The 19,621-nt window shown below is 41.6% G+C and overlaps 1 protein-coding gene across 1 annotated transcript; it reads left to right on the plus strand.

The window, feature by feature from the left end:
• Window positions 1-33: 33 nt before the first annotated feature.
• Window positions 34-19,385, plus strand: LOC106572248 (60S ribosomal protein L22). The gene is made up of 4 exons (XM_014146272.2): window positions 34-152; window positions 707-820; window positions 1,528-1,652; window positions 19,193-19,385. Exons 1-4 carry the CDS (start codon window positions 141-143, stop codon window positions 19,335-19,337), a joined length of 396 nt encoding a protein of 131 aa, XP_014001747.1. The 5' UTR covers window positions 34-140; the 3' UTR covers window positions 19,338-19,385.
• The last annotated feature ends 236 nt before the right edge of the window (window positions 19,386-19,621 follow it).

A 19,621-nucleotide genomic window follows, 5' to 3' on the forward strand; every position in this document is an offset into this window, starting at 1 on the left:
TAAATAAAATGTTTGTTGAAAACAATACTAATCGAACTCTGATTCAGTGATTTGTATCGACTCAATCAGCGATTGATTTAACAGGCCGAAATATAACGCAGGCGCAAACCTAGTTCTTCCTTTCTGCTAAATTCTTCGCCATGGCTCCTGTGGTGGGTACAATCGCGTGTCAACAAGTGTCCAAATATATACATGTTTCACACGTCAAACGACTGTACTTGACGTGTGTCCTATTCGCATGAAGAGGGGCATATTCGGAGGGGGGACTTATGTCATCCTTAATACGGCATTGGGTTTTGTTATTCACGAGGCCTGCTACTTTAGCTAGCCTAGAGATCCACCACGTTGTAGCTAGCTACAGAAAACGAGCTTAACGTTTTCCAGTTCGTTTTATAGTCAGCAGTAGTTAATAGTTAAGTGATAAAAGTATAGGTCTGGTTAGCTAACTGACTAAAGCTTCTTCTGGATTGGGCATTAACTGGCGATAGACAGATCGCTAATTTAGTTGATGTCTGAGCGGGTTGTAGCGCGTATGTTTGAACTAGAAGCCTAGCTAGTTAGATTCTAGACGGCTACCTAACTTGATTGCTAGAACTAGCAGGATGGCCTTTTAGAGCGATAGCTAGCTAATGAACTAGACAGGTAGCTAATCGGAGAAGCGTTGGTGGACGGTCTCATTTTATTTGTCTGTTAATCTGATTTGCAGAAGAAACAGAGCAACAAAGGCTCCAAGGGTGGCAAGAAGAAGAAGCAGGTCCTGAAGTTCACTCTGGACTGCACCCACCCTGTTGAAGATGGCATCATGGATGCTGCCAACTTTGTAAGTAGTTTTATACCTGTGCCTGGTTGCAGTGAAAATGTCTACTTTTTAAAAAAGTTTCACAAACACCCTTATTCGAATCCCCTTTACTTTAGCCACAATCTTGAATTGTGTTTCAGCCTGTCCCTGGCAGTGGCACCCCTACCACTTGATTTAGTAAAAAGCTGAGGGACAGATGGCGCTTGCGAAATGTAAGCACTCTCAAATTCATATATAGATCTAAGGATTTACAGTCCATAGGATCGACATGATATGTTGAACAGAATATTACTATGCTAATGTAAGAGTGCGTTCTGTTACATCCCAAGCGGGGTTTGAACTAACTAGCAACCTACACAACTCAAAGCCAACCCTGTTTGCTGACAGTGCAAGAGACTAGTCGGTCACTCCGTGATCTCAAGGTAGGTGTGATGTCACTGATGTACTCCAGCCAATGGACTAGTTTCACTTCCGCAAGACCAGGGTTTCCCAAATGCCCCCCGCATGTTTAGTATTTTGCCCTAGCACTACACAGCTGATTAAATTAATCAAAGCTTGGTGATGAGTTGGTTCAGCTGTGTAGTGCTAGGGCAAAAAATGTGCACCGGGGGGGGCAGGACCGACTTTGGGAAACCCTGCACTACACTAGTCATGTTGGGCAGCTGTCTATCTTTTGTTTTTGGGAAATTAGAAGTATATGCTTACACAGTATGTCTTAATGGTTATAGGAGCAGTTCCTTCAGGAGCGCATCAAGGTGAACGGGAAAGCTGGCAACCTGGGTGGCGGTGTGGTGTCTATTGAGAGGAGCAAGAGCAAGATCACTGTGTCCTCTGAGGTCCCCTTCTCCAAAAGGTATGGTAACTGCACTGGCAACTCAGCACTGGTGTAATGAATATTGCAATGCAAACAGAATTTGCATATTCATTCTTATAAAAAAAAACCCAAAACAACACGGTTTATAACATTTCTTTCACCCAAGAAGTTTGGTCTTCATGTTTATGCTACAAAATAATTCCTAAATGCTTACATGACAAAATAATTACCCATAAATTCATTACTTACACTTTCGCACTGCTTACAATGGATAAATGAGGTCCCTTGTTATTATAGCCTATATGCAGATGACTCAACGCTATACACATCAGCTACTACCGCGACTGAAATGACTGCAACATTTAACAAAGAGCTGCAGTTAGTTTCTGAATGGGTGGCAAGGAATAAGTTAGTCCTAAATATTTCAAAAACAAAAAGCATTGTATTGGACAAATTCACTAAATTATACAAATATATCTGTACTCTTTGTCTAGGTTGATGCCAATGTTGAATTTTGGCTATGTAGAATAAAACAATTTAATAAATTCCACTTAAGGCATAACATACGGGGGTTGTTTATCTGCTGCTTCTGACATGTACGGGGGGAAAAAAATGTATGAAATGTATGTATTCACTACTGTAAGTCGCTCTGGATAAGAGCGTCTGCTAAATGACAAAAAATGTAAACGTAAAATGTAATGCACCAGTAACATCATGTGCATTAACTTCCTGGTACACCCTATCAACAGCAGGTGAAATATCAAGGGCGCCAAATTTGAAAACAATTAAATGTCATAATTCAAATTTCTCAAACATACAAAACTATCTTACACCCTTTGAAAGATAAACATCTCCTTAATCTAACCACGTTGTCCGATTTCAAAAAGGCTTTACAGCGAAAGCATAAAGTTAGATTATGTTAGGACAGTACATTGAAAATAGCTGTGTAATGTTTTGTCAATGCAAAGACGGGTGTCACCAAAAGCAGAAAACCAGCTAAAATTATGCACTAACCTTTGACAATCTTTATCAGATGACACTCCTAGGACATTATGTTAGACAATACATGCATTTTTTTGTTCTATCAAGTTCATATTTATATCCAAAAACAGCATTTTACAATGGCGTTGATGTTGAGAAAATATTTTCCCTCCAATACCGCCAGTCAATCAGCACAACAAATTAAATAATTACTATTTGAAACCATTGGTAAAATATTATATTGTCATTCAAAGAATTATAGATTAACATCTCGTGAACGCAACCGCATTGCCAGATTTAAAAGTAACTTTACCGGGAAATCACACTTTGCAATAAACGAGGTGCTGTGCTCAGAAAAATAGGCTTGGCGATACAGACTAGGCGCCATGTTGGAGAGATCTAAAATCAAAAATACTATGTAAATATTCCCTTACCTTTGAATATCTTCATTAGAAGGCACTTCCAGGAATCCCAGGTCCATAACAAATGTAGTTTTGTTCGAAAAAGCTCATAATTTATGTCCAAAAAGCTCCGTGTTGTTAGCGCGTCCTGTAGGCTACTCAAAAATATGAACGTCGCCCGCCGGACTTGTCTTCACCAAAGAGGGGGAAAAAAATATTTACGTTCGTTCAAACATGTCAAACGTTGTATAGCATAAATCATTAGGGCCTTTTTCAATCAGAACTTCAATAATATTCAAGGCGGACGATTGCATTCTCTTTTAAAACGTATTGGAACGAGAGTACCCAAACATGCACTCGCGCGCCAGAGTAGTATAGGCCATCCGCTTATGACCAACTTTCCAAGCCTCTCGTTCAGTCAGTTTTCACAGTAGAAGACTCAAACCACTTTGTAAAGATTGTTGACATCTAGTGGATGGCGTAGGAAGTGCTCAATGATTAATAAGTCCCTGTGATTTTTCAATGGCATAGGCTTAAAAGTAATTCAACACATCAGATATCCACTTCCTGTTAGAATTTGTCTCAGGGTTTTGACTGCCATATGAGTTCTGTTATACATACAGACACCATTCAAACAGTTTTAGAAAATTCAGTGTGTTTTCTATCCAAATCTGTTAATAATATGCATATCCTAGCTTCTGAGTTGGTGTAGGAGGCAGTTAAAAACTCTCAATACTGCCCCCTAGCCCCAATAGGTTAACCTCCCTGGGCCACCTAGTCAACAGCCAGTGGAATCGCGTGGCGCGAAATACAAATACCTCAAATGCTATAACTTCAATTTCTCAAACATATGACTATTTTACATAATTTTAAAGATAAGACTCGTTAATCTAACCACATTGTCCGATTTCAAAAAGGCTTTACAGCGAAAGCAAAACAATAGATTGTCAGGAGAGTACCCTGCCAAAAATAATCACACAGCCATTTTCAAAGCAAGCATATAATGTCACAAAAACCAAAACCACAGCTAAATGCAGCACTAACCTTTGATAATCTTCATCAGATGACACTCCTAGGACATTATGTTATACAATACATGCATGTTTTCAATCAAGTTCATATTGATATAAAAAAACAGCTTTTAACATTAGCATGTGATGTTCAGAACTAGCATACCCACCGCAAACTTCCGGTGAATTTACTAAATTACTCACGATTAACGTTCACAAAATACATCATTATTTAAAGAATTATAGATACAGAACTCCTTTATGCAATCGCAGTGTCAGATTTTTAAATAGCTTTTCGGCGAAAGCACATTTTGCAATATTCTGAGTACATAGCCCGGCCATCACGGCTAGCTAATTTGACACCCACCAAGTTTGGCCCTCACCAAACTCAGATTTACTATAAGAAAAATTGGATTACCTTTGCTGTTCTTCGTCAGAATGCACTCCCAGGACTTCTACTTCAACAACAAATGTTGTTTTGGTTCCAAATAATCCATAGTTATATTCAAATAGCTCCGTTTTGTTCGTGCGTTCAGGTCAGTATCCGACGGGTGACGCGCAAGCGCATTTCGTGACGAAAAATTTCAAAATATTCCATTACCGTACTTCGAAGCATGTCAAACGCTGTTTAAAATCACTTTTTATGCTATTTTTCTCGTAAAATAGCGATAATATTCCAACCGGGCGACGTTGTATTCATTCAAAGAGAGAGAGAAAAACATGGAGAATTCACATGAACGCGCATCTCCAGTGTCACTGTTCTCAGCCTGACCACTGACAAAATCTTCTGCTGTTTTTCGCCCAGAGACTGGAGAGACGTCATTCCACTTTCTGGCGCCTTCTGAGAGCCAATGGAAGCCTTAGAAAATGTCACGTTACAGCAGAGATGCCGTATTTTCGATAGAGATGCCACAGTAGGAGAACAAATTGTCAGACAGGGCACTTCCTGTATGGAATCTTCTCAGGTTTTGGCCTGCCATATGAGTTCTGTTATACTCACAGACACCATTCAAACAGTTTTAGAAACTTTTGTGTTTTCTATCCAAATCTACTAATTATATGCATATTCTCGTTTCTGGGCAAGAGTAGTAACCAGTTTAAATCGGGTACGTTTTTTATCCGGCCGTGCAAATACTGCCCCCTAGCCCCAACAGGTTCGTCCCACCTACGTAACAGCCACTGGCAGCCTGTGGCGCGATTTTCAAAACCTTCAAAATCCTATTACTTCAATTTCTCAAACATATGACTATTTTACAGCTATTTAAAGACAAGACTCTCGTTAATCTAACCACACTGTCCGATTTCAAAAAGGCTTTACAACGAAAGCAAAACATTAGATTATGTCAGCAGAGTACCAAGCCAGAAATAATCAGACACCCATTTTTCAAGCCAGCATATAATGTCACCAAAACCCAGAAGACAGCTAAATGCAGCACTCACCTTTGATGATCTTCATCAGATGACAACCCTAGGACATTATGTTATACAATACATGCATGTTTTGTTCAATCAAGTTCATATTTATATCAAAAACCAGCTTTTTACATTAGCATGTGACGTTCAGAACTAGCATACCCCCCGCAAACTTCCGGGGAATTCGCTAACATTTTACTAAATTACTCACGATAAACGTTCACAAAAAGCATAACAATTATTTTAAGAATTATAGATACAGACCTCCTCTATGCACTCGATATGTCCGATTTTAAAATAGCTTTTTGGTGAAAGCACATTTTGCAATATTCTAAGTACATAGCCCAGGCATCACGGGCTCGCTTATTTAGACACCCGGCAAGTTTAGCACTCACCATAATCATATTTACTATTATAAAAGTTTGATTACCTTTTGTTGTCTTCGTCAGAATGCACACCCAGGACTGCTACTTCAATAACAAATGTTGGTTTGGTCCAAAATAATCCATCGTTATATCCGAATAGCGGCGTTTTGTTCGATGCGTTCCAGACACTATCCGAAATAGTAAAGAAGTGTCGCGCGCATGGCGCAATTCGTGACAATAAAATTCTAAATATTCCATTACCGTACTTCGAAGCATGTCAACCGCTGTTTAAAATCAATTTTTACGCCATTTTTCTCGTAGAAAAGCGATAATATTCCGACAGGGAATCTCCTTTTCGGCAAACAGAGGAAAAAAATCCCAAAGGCGGGGCGGTCGGGTCATGCGCATAAGCCCAGTGTCCCTTGATCGGCCACTTGAGAAAGGCGATAATGTGTTTCAGCCTGGGGCTGGAATGACGACATTCTGTTTTTTCCCGGGCTCTGAGCGCCTATGGACGACGTGGGAAGTGTCACGTTAGAGCAGAGATCCTTAGTAAATGATAGAGATGGAAAAGAAGTTCAAGAAATGGTCAGACAAGCCACTTCCTGTAAAGGAATCTCTCAGGTTTTGACCTGCCATTTGAGTTCTGTTATACTCACAGACACCATTCAAACAGTTTTAGAAAATTTAGGGTGTTTTCTATCCATATGTAATAAGTATATGCATATTCTAGTTACTGGGTAGGAGTGGTAACCAGATTAAATCGGGTATGTTTTTTATCCAGCCGTGTCAATACTGCCCCCTAGCCCTAACAGGTTAACACTTTTTTTGGTTACTTCATGATTCCATGTGTGTTATTTAATAGTTTTGATGTCTTCACTATTATTCTACAAAAAATAAAGAAAAACCCTTGAATGAGTAGGTGTCCAAACTTTTGACTGGGACTGTATGTATGCATGTATGTATAAAAAGAAAGGTTATGAAATACACCATCTTGGAAACAGGTTCTGCGCAAGTAAAATTCCCTGTTTGGAAGGATTTTGGAGTCATTGTGGATAAGGACAACAACCCGGTAGATGGACGCAAAAAGTGCAAGAAGGTATTTGTACGATAAACTACACTGCTCAAAAAAAATAAAGGGAACACTTAAACAACACAATGTAACTCCAAGTCAATCACACTTCTGTGAAATCAAACTGTCCACTTAGGAAGCAACACTGATTGACAATAAATTTCACATGCTGTTGTGCAAATGGAATAGACAACAGGTGGAAATTATAGGCAATTAGCAAGACACCCCCAATAAAGGAGTGGTTCTGCAGGTGGTGACCACAGACCATTTCTCAGTTCCTATGCTTCCTGGCTGATGTTTTGGTCACTTTTGAATGCTGGCGGTGCTTTCACTCTAGTGGTAGCATGAGACGGAGTCTACAACCCACACAAGTGGCTCAGGTAGTGCAGCTCATCCAGGATGGCACATCAATGCGAGCTGTGGCAAGAAGGTTTGCTGTGTCTGTCAGCGTAGTGTCCAGAGCATGGAGGCGCTACCAGGAGGCAGGCCAGTACATCAGGAGATGTGGAGGAGGCCGTAGGAGGGCAACAACCCAGCAGCAGGACCGCTACCTCCGCCTTTGTGCAAGGAGGAGCAGGAGGAGCACTGCCAGAGCCCTGCAAAATGACCTCCAGCAGGCCACAAATGTGCATGTGTCTGCTCAAACGGTCAGAAACAGACTCCATGAGGGTGGTATGAGGGCCCGACGTCCACAGGTGGGGGTTGTGCTTACAGCCCAACACCGTGCAGGACGTTTGGCATTTGCCAGAGAACACCAAGATTGGCAAATTCGCCACTGGCGCCCTGTGCTCTTCACAGATGAAAGCAGGTTCACACTGAGCGCATGTGATAGTCTGGAGACGCCGTGGAGAACGTTCTGCTACCTGCAACATCCTCCAGCATGACCGGTTTGGCGGTGGGTCAGTCATGGTGTGGGGTGGCATTTCTTTGGGGGGGCCGCACAGCCCTCCATGTGCTCGCCAGAGGTAGCCTGACTGCCATTAGGTACCGAGATGAGATCCTCAGACCCCTTGTGAGACCATACGCTGGTGCGGTTGGCCCTGGGTTCTTCCTAATGCAAGACAATGCTAGACCTCATGTGGCTGGAGTGTGTCAGCAGTTCCTGCAAGAGGAAGGCATTGATGCTATGGACTGGCTCGCCCGTTCCCCAGACCTGAATCCAATTGAGCACATCTGGGACATCATGTCTACCTCCATCCACCAACGCCACGTCCAGGAGTTGGCGGATGCTTTAGTCCAGGTCTGGGAGAAGATCCCTCAGGAGACCATCCGCCACCTCAGCAGGAGCATGCCTAGGCGTTGTAGGGAGGTCATACAGGCACGTGGAGGCCACACACACTACGGAGCCTCATTTTGACTTGTTTTAAGGACATTACATCAAAGTTGGATCAGCCTGTAGTGTGGTTTTCCACTTTAGTTTTGAGTGTGACTCCAAATCCAGACCTCCATGGGTTAATAAATTGGATTTCCATTGATTATTTTTGTGATTTTGTTGTCAGCACATTCAACTATGTAAAGAAACAAGTATTTAAGATTATTTCATTCATTCAGATCTAGGATGTGTTATTTTAGTGTTCCCTTTTTATTTTTTTGAGCAGTATACATTACGTGTGAAACATTATAAGAATTATATAGAGATTCAATCAATGTGATGTGAGGGGAGATTCTCCATGTAGTCAATAAAAGGTTGCCAAATTCTGTAAAATGTCTAACTTATTCCTCAAGCAGTAAGTGATTTTCTCCAGTGGGATACAACTATTAACTTCCGATAGCCACGTTGCAACTGGCAGGGAGGAATCCGATTTCCATTTCTTGGCAATCGCTAGCAATATTTCTGTTAGCTTTATAGTATGGCTATGCCTAAGATTGGTGTTTAGTATAGTTACCCAGTAGACAGACCTCCGGGTCTTATGGGAAAGCAACCCCGTGGATTGAGGATATGGTATCGCATACCCCCTGCCAGAAACCGTGTAGTTTTGAACACTGCCAAGTGGAATGGAGGAATGTTCCTTCATCTGAGCCACATCTAAAACCTAGGGAGGAGATATCAGGGTTGAATTTGTGCAGTCTAGATGGGGTGATATAGAGCTGATGGAGGAAATTGAACTGGATCAGTCTATCTGGAGTTCAATGTGGATGTAACACCATCTCTGCATAGGTCACTCCATAGGCCCTCATCAAGATCAATACCCAGATCTTTTTCCCATCTAAGTCGGGGTTTATCTAGCTCAGGCAGTGTTAGTACTGACATAAGAACATCGTAAACACGGGAAATGGTCTTGAATAGTGGTTGGTCTGCATGGCAGAGTTGTTTAATAGGTGACATCTTAGGTAGGTTCCATTGTCCCTTGAGAGTCACCCTAATAAAGTCTCGTAGTTGTAGGTAGCTAAAGAAGTCCCTGTTAGACAAGTGGTATTTCTGTTTCAGCTGTTCAAAAGACATAAGAACTCCCTCCTCATAACAGTGTTCCAAAAGAGTGATCCCCCTATCAGACCATGGTCTAAAGTTACTGTTCTGGAAAAACATAGGGATCAATCTATTGTTCCATAGAGGGGTTTTAGGGAAAAGAAATCCCTCTCGTCTGAACAGCTCATGCAGTTTGCACCATGCCAGGACAGAATGTATGATTAAAGGGTTGTCTGTGATGGGTTTTTATAGATTTTCTGTCCCATTTGTAAAACAATTCTGCCCCGTGTCATTCACCTCAAGCTTTTCAATGTTCAACCATGAGGGAGAGGAACCATTGTCAAACCTCTGAGCCAGAAACCTAGACTGTGCAGCCCAGTAGTACATTCTAAAATTGGGGAGGTTTAAGCCCCCTTGACCATAATCCAGGGTCAGTTTGTCCAGGCTAACCCTCGGGGTTTTGCCATGCCAGATAAACCATCTGGTCAGCTTGTCGAGAGAGGAAAAGAATGCTGCGGGCACAGGGATAGGGAGAGATTGAAACAAATATAGAAATCTGGGCAGGATATTCATTTTAATCACATTGATTCTACCCAGTAGAGTGAGGGACAAGTCCATCCACTTACACAGGTCACCCTCCACCTTTTGCAACAAGCCGGCCAGATTGAGTTTATAGAGGTTGTTCAGGTTACCATCCACCATTATGCCCAAATATGTGAAGCCCAGAGGCGACCATCGAAAAGGAAACTTGTGCTTGATGGTATGATGGTCAAAGACGGACAACGGTAAGATTTCGCTTTTATCGAAGTTAACCTTCTATCCAGAGAAAGAACTATAACACTGTAGTAGGATCTGCAAGTGAGAGAGGGAGTGTTCTGGGTTTGTTAGAAATAAGATAAGGTCGTCCGCAAAGAGTGATAATTTATGGGTATGGGGGCCCAGCTCAAAGCCATGTATGTCAGGGCACGATCTAATAGCCTCAGCCAACGGTTCGATGGCGAGGGCAAAGAGGTGGGGGCTAATTGGGCAACCTTGTCTGTTCCCCCTATAGAGTGGGAAAGAGGAGGAAGTAATCCCATTGGTAGCAATCCTAGCTTTAGGAGATTTGTAGAGTGATTTTATCAAATTTACAAACACAGTACCTAAACCAAACTTTTCCAAGACGCGAAAGAGGTATGGCCATTCAACCCTATCAAATGCCTTTTCAGCGTCGAGGGAGACTGCAACACTAGGTATTTTGTTTTTGTTAGCAAGGTGAATTATATCAAAGAACCTTCTGAGATTATTGGAGGACAGTCTATTAATTATGAAGCCAGTCTGATCTGGGTTGACCAGCAGGGAAGACATGACTCCAGTCTCTTAGATAGCAATTTGGTGACCAGTTTACAATCTGTGTTAACGTCTATGGGCTATGTGGGACGCAAGCGTCAAACCCCTGGTACACCCAATCAACAACAGGTGAAATATCAAGACCGCCAAATTTGAAAACAATTAAATGTCATAATTTAAATTTCTCAAACATACAACTATCTTACACCCTTTGAAAGATAAACATCTCCTTAATCTAACCACGTTGTCCGATTTCAAAAAGGCTTTACGGCAAAAGCATAAAGTTAGATTATGTTAGGAGAGTACATTGACAATAGCTGTGTGTAATGTTTTGTCAATTCAAAGACAGGCGTCACCAGAAGCAGAAAACCAGCTAAAATGATGCACTAACCTTTGACAATCTCCATCAGATGACACTCCTAGGACATTATGTTAGACAATGCATGCATTTTTTGTTCTATCAAGTTCATATTTATATCCAAAAACAGCGTTTTACTATGGCGTTGATGTTGAGGAAATCGTTTCCCTCCAATAACCGCCAGTCAAGCAGCACAACAAGTTAAATAATTACTATTCGAAAACATTGGTAAAATATTATATTGTCATTCAAAGAATTATACATTTACATCTCTTGAACGCAACCGGATTGCCAGATTTAAAAATAACCTTACTGGGAAATCACACTTTGCAATAATCTGAGCACTGCGCCCAGAAAAATACGCTTTGCGATACAGACTAACTGCCATGTTGGAGAGATCTAAAATCGAAAATACTATATAAATAATCCATTACCTTTGATTCTCTTCATCAGATGTCACTTCCAGGAATCCCAGGTCCATAACAAATGTAGTTTTGTTCGAAAAAGCTCATAATTTATGTCCAAAAAGCTCCGTGTTGTTAGCCCATGATCTATGCCAGCCGGACTTCTCGTCATGAACGAGGGGGAAAAATATATTTACGTTCGTTCAAACATGTCAAACGTTGTATAGCATAAATCATTAGTGCCTTTTTTAACCAGAACATGAATAATATTCAAGGCGGACGTTTGCATTCTCTTTTAAAACGTTTTGGAACGAGAGTACCAAACATGAACTCGCGCGCCAGAGCCTAATCGGCCACCACCGTTCCAAGGCTCTTGTTCGTTTAGTTCTCACAGTATAAGACTCAAAACACTTTCTAAAGACTGGTGACATCTAGTGGAAGCCATAGGAAGTGCTCAAAAATTAATAAGCCCCTGTGTGTTTCAATGGCATAGGCTTAAAGGTAATTCAACACATCAGGTATCCACTTCCTGTCAGAATTTGTCTCAGGGTTTTGACTGCCATATGAGTTCTGTTATACTTACAGACACCATTCAAACAGTTTTAGAAAATTCAGAGTGTTTTCTATCCAAACCTGAACAATAATATGCATATTCTAGCTTCTGAGTTGGTGTAGGAGGCAGTTAAAAATGGGCACATATTTTTTTCAAAATTCTCAATACTGCCCCCTAGCCTTAAAAGGAGAGAGATTGGTCTATAGGAGGCGCACTTTAGCGGGTTTTTCCCTTTCTTGTGGATTACAGTAATCACTGCTTGAGAGAGAGACTCTGGAAAGCAGTTGTCTTCCCCGGCTTTTTTAAGTACCTCCATAAGGTAGGGGACCAACAGCTCCCTAAATTCTTTATATAACTCTGGAGGGAAGCCATCCCCCCCAGAAGATTTATTAGAAGGTAATGATTTAATGGCTTCCAACAATTCAGGAACTGAGAAGTTTTCACTCAGGCGCTCTCTGTCTTCCTCTGACAGGCATGGGAGGTTGAGAGAAAGGAGTCGATCTCTGATAGATCGTCGCTTGATTGGGAAGTGTAGAGGTCTTCATAGTATTTCTTAAAGGTATTATTAATTTCGGTAGGGTTGAAAGATATCTCATTAGTAAGAGTTTCTATAGCATTAATTGTCCTCTTACTTTCCTCTGCTTTCAGTTGCCATGCCAGTACTTTGTGAGCTTTCTCTCCAAGCTCGTAATAACGCTGTTTTGATTTAGTGATGGCCCTGTCAGCTTGATATGTGTTCAGAATATTATATTTTAGTTTTTTATTTACCAAAAGCCTGTATAGATCTTTAGTCGGGCCTCTTTGGTAGGTTCTCTCTAGCTCGGAGATTTAAGATTCAAGGACATTCAGTTCCGCACCGTGTTTTCTCTTCAACCCTTTAGTATAGGAAATGATCTGTCCCCTCAGATAGGCTTTCAATGTGTCCCAAAGAATGAAACTGTCAGGAGCGGAGGGTTTGTTTGTCAAAGTAAAAATATTGATCTGCTCTTTGATAAATGCACAAAATTCAGGTTGCTTTAGGAGTGTAGAATTTAGTCTCCATCTATATGCTCCATTTACCTTGGTAGGAATGGAGATTGATAATACCAGAGGAGAATAGTCACTAAGCAATCTGGGGAGATACTCGATATCTAACACTCTATGAAACAGTTGGGTCGATAGTAAAAAGTTATCTATGCGTGTGTGTCTTGTGTGGGTGTGAATAAAAAGACTAGTCCCTATCCTGTGGGTGCAACTGTCTCCAGATGTCTAGTAAATTAAGATCTTTCATGAATGACATGGTGAGCTTGGTGGCTTTGGTAAGAAGGGAGGGTTTATCAGAGGACCTATCAAGAACTGTATCTAAACAAACATTTAAATCTCCTCCAACCAGTAGCCATCCTGGTGGTGCTTGAGCGACCTGAAGGAAGACATTCTGAATAAACATATGGTCATCGAAGTTAGGAGCATAAATATTCAACAGGGTCCAAGACTCTGAAAACATATGCCCCTGCACCAAAACAAACCTGCCTGAGGGATCAGAGATGGTGTTGTTGACGCAGAAGGGGATGTGTCTACTTATCAAAATTGCAGTTCCTCTTGCTTTGGAGTTAAAAGAGGACCCGAAAACTTGTCCTACCCATTCCCTCTTCAATTTCTTGTGTTCGCTGGCTGTAAGATGTGTTTCTTGTAGAAACACAATGTCAGCCTTTAATTTCTTAAGGTATGTATAGACTCTTTTCCTTTTAATCGGGCTGTTAAGACCTTTTACGTTGAATGTGACATATTTTAGTGGATTAAGCATAGGTTGGGTTTCAAATATGTAACCGAATAAAAAATCTCTCATATGTAAATAGTCAGGAAATGTTTCAACTTTGGTTTGAACACAGAAGTGACCTATGTGTCTCTTTTAGGAAGGAAACAACAATAAACATGGGAGAAAAAAATCCCACCCACCCCGATTGTCAGACTAAAACAACAATCCCAACAATCAAACATGAATACACTTGTAGAGATACGTTGCTGCTCGCTTTCCACCTTACTCGTACTAGCTAAACCTTGGCGTAAACTAAAACCTGCGAGCTCTCTAAGTTGAAAACAAACGTTGTGAATAGACATTTATGGCTGAATATTTACTGCCCACGATAAGGGCTGCTTGAGTCTCTTTTCGGCAGAGGAGAAACATAAATGGCGGGGAAGCGGTGGGCCTAAACCCACTTATTTGCTTCGCCCAGTGGATATTGACTAAACCAAAATATATTCCTGTAAGTGTAATAGAACTCACCCCGGGGGAAAACGGTTAGTTGAAAATGTAGAAATCAATTATAGCGACCGGATAGCGGGGTAAACGGATCCAAATTCTAAGAAGATATCAGCAGTTCAGTCCAGATAAGAGAAAACAAACAAATTGGATCTTATCCCCCAGAGAAACCGTTTTTCAGACGCGGTTCGGTTCTTTGAGAAAAGTGAACACTTCTCCCGGTGTGTTGAAGATATGGCATCGGCCTTTGTACTGAACTTTCATCCGCGCAGGGTGGATGAGGTAGCCGGTGATGTTCTTCTCCTTCAGTGCTTTGGCGGCAGGTCTGAACTGCTTGCGACGTCTGGCGAGATCGGCACTCATATCCGGGAAAAGGCTGACCCTCTTGCCATCGAGGGTGATGTCCCCCTTTGGCTCTTGCGAGTTGCAGTATCTTCTCTCTGTCTTGGAAACGGAGGAACCTGGGGGCTCCTCTGGCCGGGGTTTCGGCGCTGATGTTCTGTGGGCGCGTTCGATTTCCAGCGGCTTGGTGAAGTTGATTATGCCTAGGACATCAGGGATCCATTGAGTGAAGAAGCAGACCGGGTCACGGCCCTCGCTGTCCTCTTTCAATCCCACCACACGGATATTACTACGTCTGCTCTGGTTCTCCATCTGGTCTACTTTGTTTTTGAGGTAGGCATTATCCTTCTGCAGTTCTATCAGAACCTGGACATGTCAAGCGACGGTATCCTCAACTGTGCTAATGCGCATCTCGGCCTCAGTCGTTCTCAGGAGATCATTCATGGAGGATTTCAGGTCGTCGATGGAAGAATGGAGTTCAGCCGATTTCTTGTCAATTTTCATAGAAAGCCCTTTGTTACCATCCTGAATTGAGTAGCCAGCATGTCGGCAGGCTCGCAAGAGGCTGCCGAGAGCAACAGTCTGGCACTGTCGTCTGAGTTATGAGGGCTAATGCTAGACTTGCTAGCTGTGACGTTATCGTTATTTTGGGATTCAACGACGTTTTGGTCGTCCTTCTTGCCTCTCGGTCGGAGGTCCATGGCTCTTTGGGAAGGTAAGTACTTGACAATTTATCAGCCGATGTTAGAATATTGTTTCAACGTTGTTATTTAGGTAATAATAGGATAACTTTGAAGAGCTCGGTTTGTCAACGTCTGTTCAGCTCCGCGGCATCACGTGCTTCTCCTCAGCTTGCTTTTTGACTGCGGAAGTGATAGACTTTGGTTGGTGACCACTTATTTAGACCAAGTTTAAACCGGTGTGGCTGGTAAATGTTTGAGTATAGTCTACTAAAATGCATTTCTGCAGCCTAGATTCTGGGATTTGTGTGTTTCAAATAAACTATTTGATTATCTAAACAATATTGAATGTAAAGCTTTGTCAGCTATAGTCTTTCATTCGGTAAGAAGGCTAATTAGAAGGCCCTTTTCCCCCCCAGAGTGATTTCAGTTGTCAATGTGCAGCATTTCATTGTGAAAATTGTCGTTCATGGCATTGTTTCCTTTTATCCAAATGATGAATAGACATGCAGACCAATTCATGCAGGGAATGGAATAATGGCCTAGGCTACTACTCTGGTCATACAAATTATACAGTAAATTGATGTTATTCGGTAGGTCACGGATCGGCCCTCGGAACAGTTCTATTCAGTTGGGTTGCGGTGAAAAACCTGTCCTGGTATTGGGTGGAGCTCGGAATTTATGTGACCAGCATTGGACGGGTGCGGCTCCAAACAACACCCGTGCAGGACCCTAAACGTGAAGTTGGGGGAGTCATCGGCAGGGGTAGGTAAACTGGACAGGGAAGCCTGAGGGAAAACTCTTTCACTGAGTATACAAAACAATAAGAACACCTGCTCTTGATGTCACTTGTTAAATCCACTAAAATCAAATGTAAGTTTTCAGCGTAGATGAAGGGGAGGAAACGGGTTCAAGAAGGATTTTTAAGCCTGGAGACGACAACTCAATATTAGGAAGGTGTTTTTAATGTTTGGTATACTCAGTGTATAATAACCTGTTGGGGCTAGGGGGCAGTATTTGCACGGCCGGATAAAAAACGTACCCGATTTAAACTGGTTACTACTCTTGCCCAGAAACGAGAATATGCATATAATTAGTAGATTTGGATAGAAAACACAAGTTTCTAAAACTGTTTGAATGGTGTCTGTGAGTATAACAGAACTCATATGGCAGGCCAAAACCTGAGAAGATTCCATACAGGAAGTGCCCTGTCTGACAATTTGTTCTCCTTCTGTGGCATCTCTATCGAAAATACAGCAACTCTGCTGTAACGTGACATTTTCTAAGGCTTCCATTGGCTCTCAGAAGGCGCCAGAAAGTGGAATGACGTCTCTCCAGTCTCTGGGCGAAAAACAGCAGAAGATTTTGTCAGTGGTCAGGCTGAGAACAGTGACACTGGAGATGCGCGTTCATGTGAATTCTCCATGTTTTTCTCTCTTTGAATGAATACAACGTCGCCCGGTTGGAATATTATCGCTATTTTACGAGAAAAATAACATAAAAATTGATTTTAAACAGCGTTTGACATGCTTCGAAGTACGGTAATGGAATATTTACAATTTTTTTTGTCACGAAATGCGCTCGCGCGGCACCCTTCGGATAGTGACCTGAACGCACGAACAAAACTGAGCTATTTGAATATAACTATGGATTATTTGGAACCAAAACAACATTTGTTGTAGAAGTCCTGGGAGTGCATTCTGACGAAGAACAGCAAAGGTAATCCAATTTTTCTAATAGTAATTCTGAGTTTGGTGAGCCCCAAACTTGGTGGGTGTCAAATAGCTAGCCGTGATGGCCGAGCTATGTACTCAGAATATTGCAAAATGTGCTTTCGCCGAAAAGCTATTTTAAAATCTGACACCGCGATTGCATAAAGGAGTTCTGTATCTATAATTCTTAAAATAATTGTTTTGTTGTTTACGTTTAATCATGAGTAATTTAGTCAATTCACCGGAAGTTTTCAGTGGGTATGCTAGTTCTGAACATCACATGCTAATGTAAAAAGCTGGTTTTTGATATAAATATGAACTTGATTGAACAAAACATGCATGTATTGTATAACATAATGTCCTAGGAGTGTCATCTGATTAAGATCAAAGGTTAGTGCTGCATTTAGCTGTGGTTTTGGTTTTTGTGACACATGCTTGCTTTGAAAATGGCTGTGTGGTTATTTTTGGCAGGGTACTCTCCTGACAATCTAATGCTTTGCTTTCGCTGTAAAGTCTTCTTGAAATCGGACAATGTGGTTAGATTAACGAGAGTCTTGTCTTTTAAAATGGTGTAAAATAGTCATATGTTTGAGAAATTGAATTATAGCATTTTTGAGGTATTTGTATTTCGCGCCACGCGATTCCATTGGCTGTTGACTTGCGTCCCACCTCGCCCACGGAGGTTAAACAAATCAAAATATATTTTAGATTCTTCAAAGTAAGCACCGTTTGCCTTGATGACAGCTTTGTACATTCTTGGCATTCTTTCAACCAGCTTCACCTGGAATGCTTTTCCAACAGTCTTGAAGGAGTTCCCAGATATGCTGAGCACTTGTTGGCTGCTTTTCCTTAACTCTACAGTCTAACTCATCCCAAACCATCTCATTTGGGTTGAGGTTGGGTGATTTGTGGAGGCCAGGTCATCTGACGCAGCACTCCATCACTCTCCTTGGTCAAATAACCCTTACACAGCCTGGCACAGTTGGTAGAGCATGGTGTTTGCAACGCCAGCATGGTGTGTGCAATGCCAGGGTTGTGGGTTCGATTCCCACGGGGGGGCCAGTACAAAAAAAAAATTATGCATTCACTACTGTAAGTCGCTCTGGATAAGAGCGTCTGCTAAATGACAAAAATGTAAATAGTTCCACTAAGCGCAAACCAGATGGGATGGCGTATCGCTGCAGAATGCTGTGGTAGCCATGCTGGTTAAGTGTGCCTTGAATTCTAAATAAATCAGTGTCCCCAGCAAAGCACCCCCACACAATCATACCACCTTCATGTTTCACAGTGGGAACCACACATGCGGAGATCATCCGTTCAGCTACTCTGCGTCTCACAAAGACGGCTGTTGGAACCAAAAATCTCAAATTTGGACTCATCTGACCAAAGGACAGATTTCTACCGGTCTAATGTCCATTGCTTTTTGTTTCTTGTCTCAAGCAAGTCTCTTCTTCTTATTGGTGTCCTTTTAGTAGTGGTTTCTTTGCAGCAATTAGACCATGAAGGCCTGATTCACACAGTCTCCTCGGAACAGTTGATGTTGACATGTCTGTTACTTGAACTCGACGCATTTATTTGGGCTGCAATCTAAGGCTGGTAACTGTAATGAATTTATCCTCTGCAGCAGAGGTAACTCTGGGTCTTCCTTTCCTGTGGCGGTCCTCATGAAAGCCAGTTTCATCATAGCGCTTGATGGTTTTTGCGACTGCACTTGAAGATACTTTCAAAGTTCTTAATTTTCCAGATTGACTGACCTTAATGTCTTAAAGTAATGGACTGTCGTTTCTCTTTCCTTATTTAAGCTGTTCTTGCCATAAAATGGACTTGGTCTTTTACCAAATAGGGCTATCTTTTGTATACCCCCCCACCTTGTCACAACGCAACTGATTGGCTCAAACGCATTAAGAAGGAAAGAAATTCTACAAATTAACTTTTAACATGACCTCATGAAGCTGGTTGACAGAATGCCAAGAGTGTGCAAAGCTGTCAAGGCAAAGGGTGGCTACTTTGAAGAATCTCAAATATAAAATATATTTTGCTCTGTTTAAGTTTTTTGGTTACTACATTATTCCATATGTGTTATTTCATAGTTTTGATGTCTTCACTATAATTCTACAAGGTAGAAAATATAATTTTTTTAAACACTGGAATGAGTAGGTGTCCATACTTTTGTCTGGTACTGTGTGTGTGTGTGTGTGTGTGTGTGTGTGTGTGTGTATATATTTTTTCTTCTTTACTAAGTTAGTATGTGTATTGCATTGGGGGAGAAGCCCAACCTCTCACATCTGTATGCCATCTGTCTCCTGTCTGCAGATATCTGAAATATCTGACCAAGAAATACTTGAAGAAGAACAACCTTCGCGACTGGCTGCGTGTTGTGGCCAACACCAAGGAGAGCTACGAGCTACGCTACTTCCAGATCAACCAGGATGAGGAGGAGGAAGAGGATGAGGATTAAACTTTGTCTGCTGGATTTTGTACATTCAATAAATTCTTAGTACTCCTGTTTTCTTTTTTCTCTATGGTGATGAGACATGGAACGGGTATATTTACTAGGAAGCAAAAGGTGTAAAACAGGGAGGGACCTAGCTGAATTTGTCCAACAAACACATTTTCATTGCTAAACGTTTTGCTGCGGTGTGCACTCCTGAATACACACTGTGGGTGAGGATCACTCAACCTTCTTGTGACAATGCAGTACAGTGCCTAGAGAAAGTATTCAGACCCCTGGACTTATTCCAC

This window comes from Salmo salar, chromosome ssa15, assembly GCF_905237065.1.
Source record: "Salmo salar chromosome ssa15, Ssal_v3.1, whole genome shotgun sequence".
In the NCBI taxonomy this organism is placed as follows: Eukaryota; Metazoa; Chordata; class Actinopteri; order Salmoniformes; family Salmonidae; genus Salmo; species Salmo salar.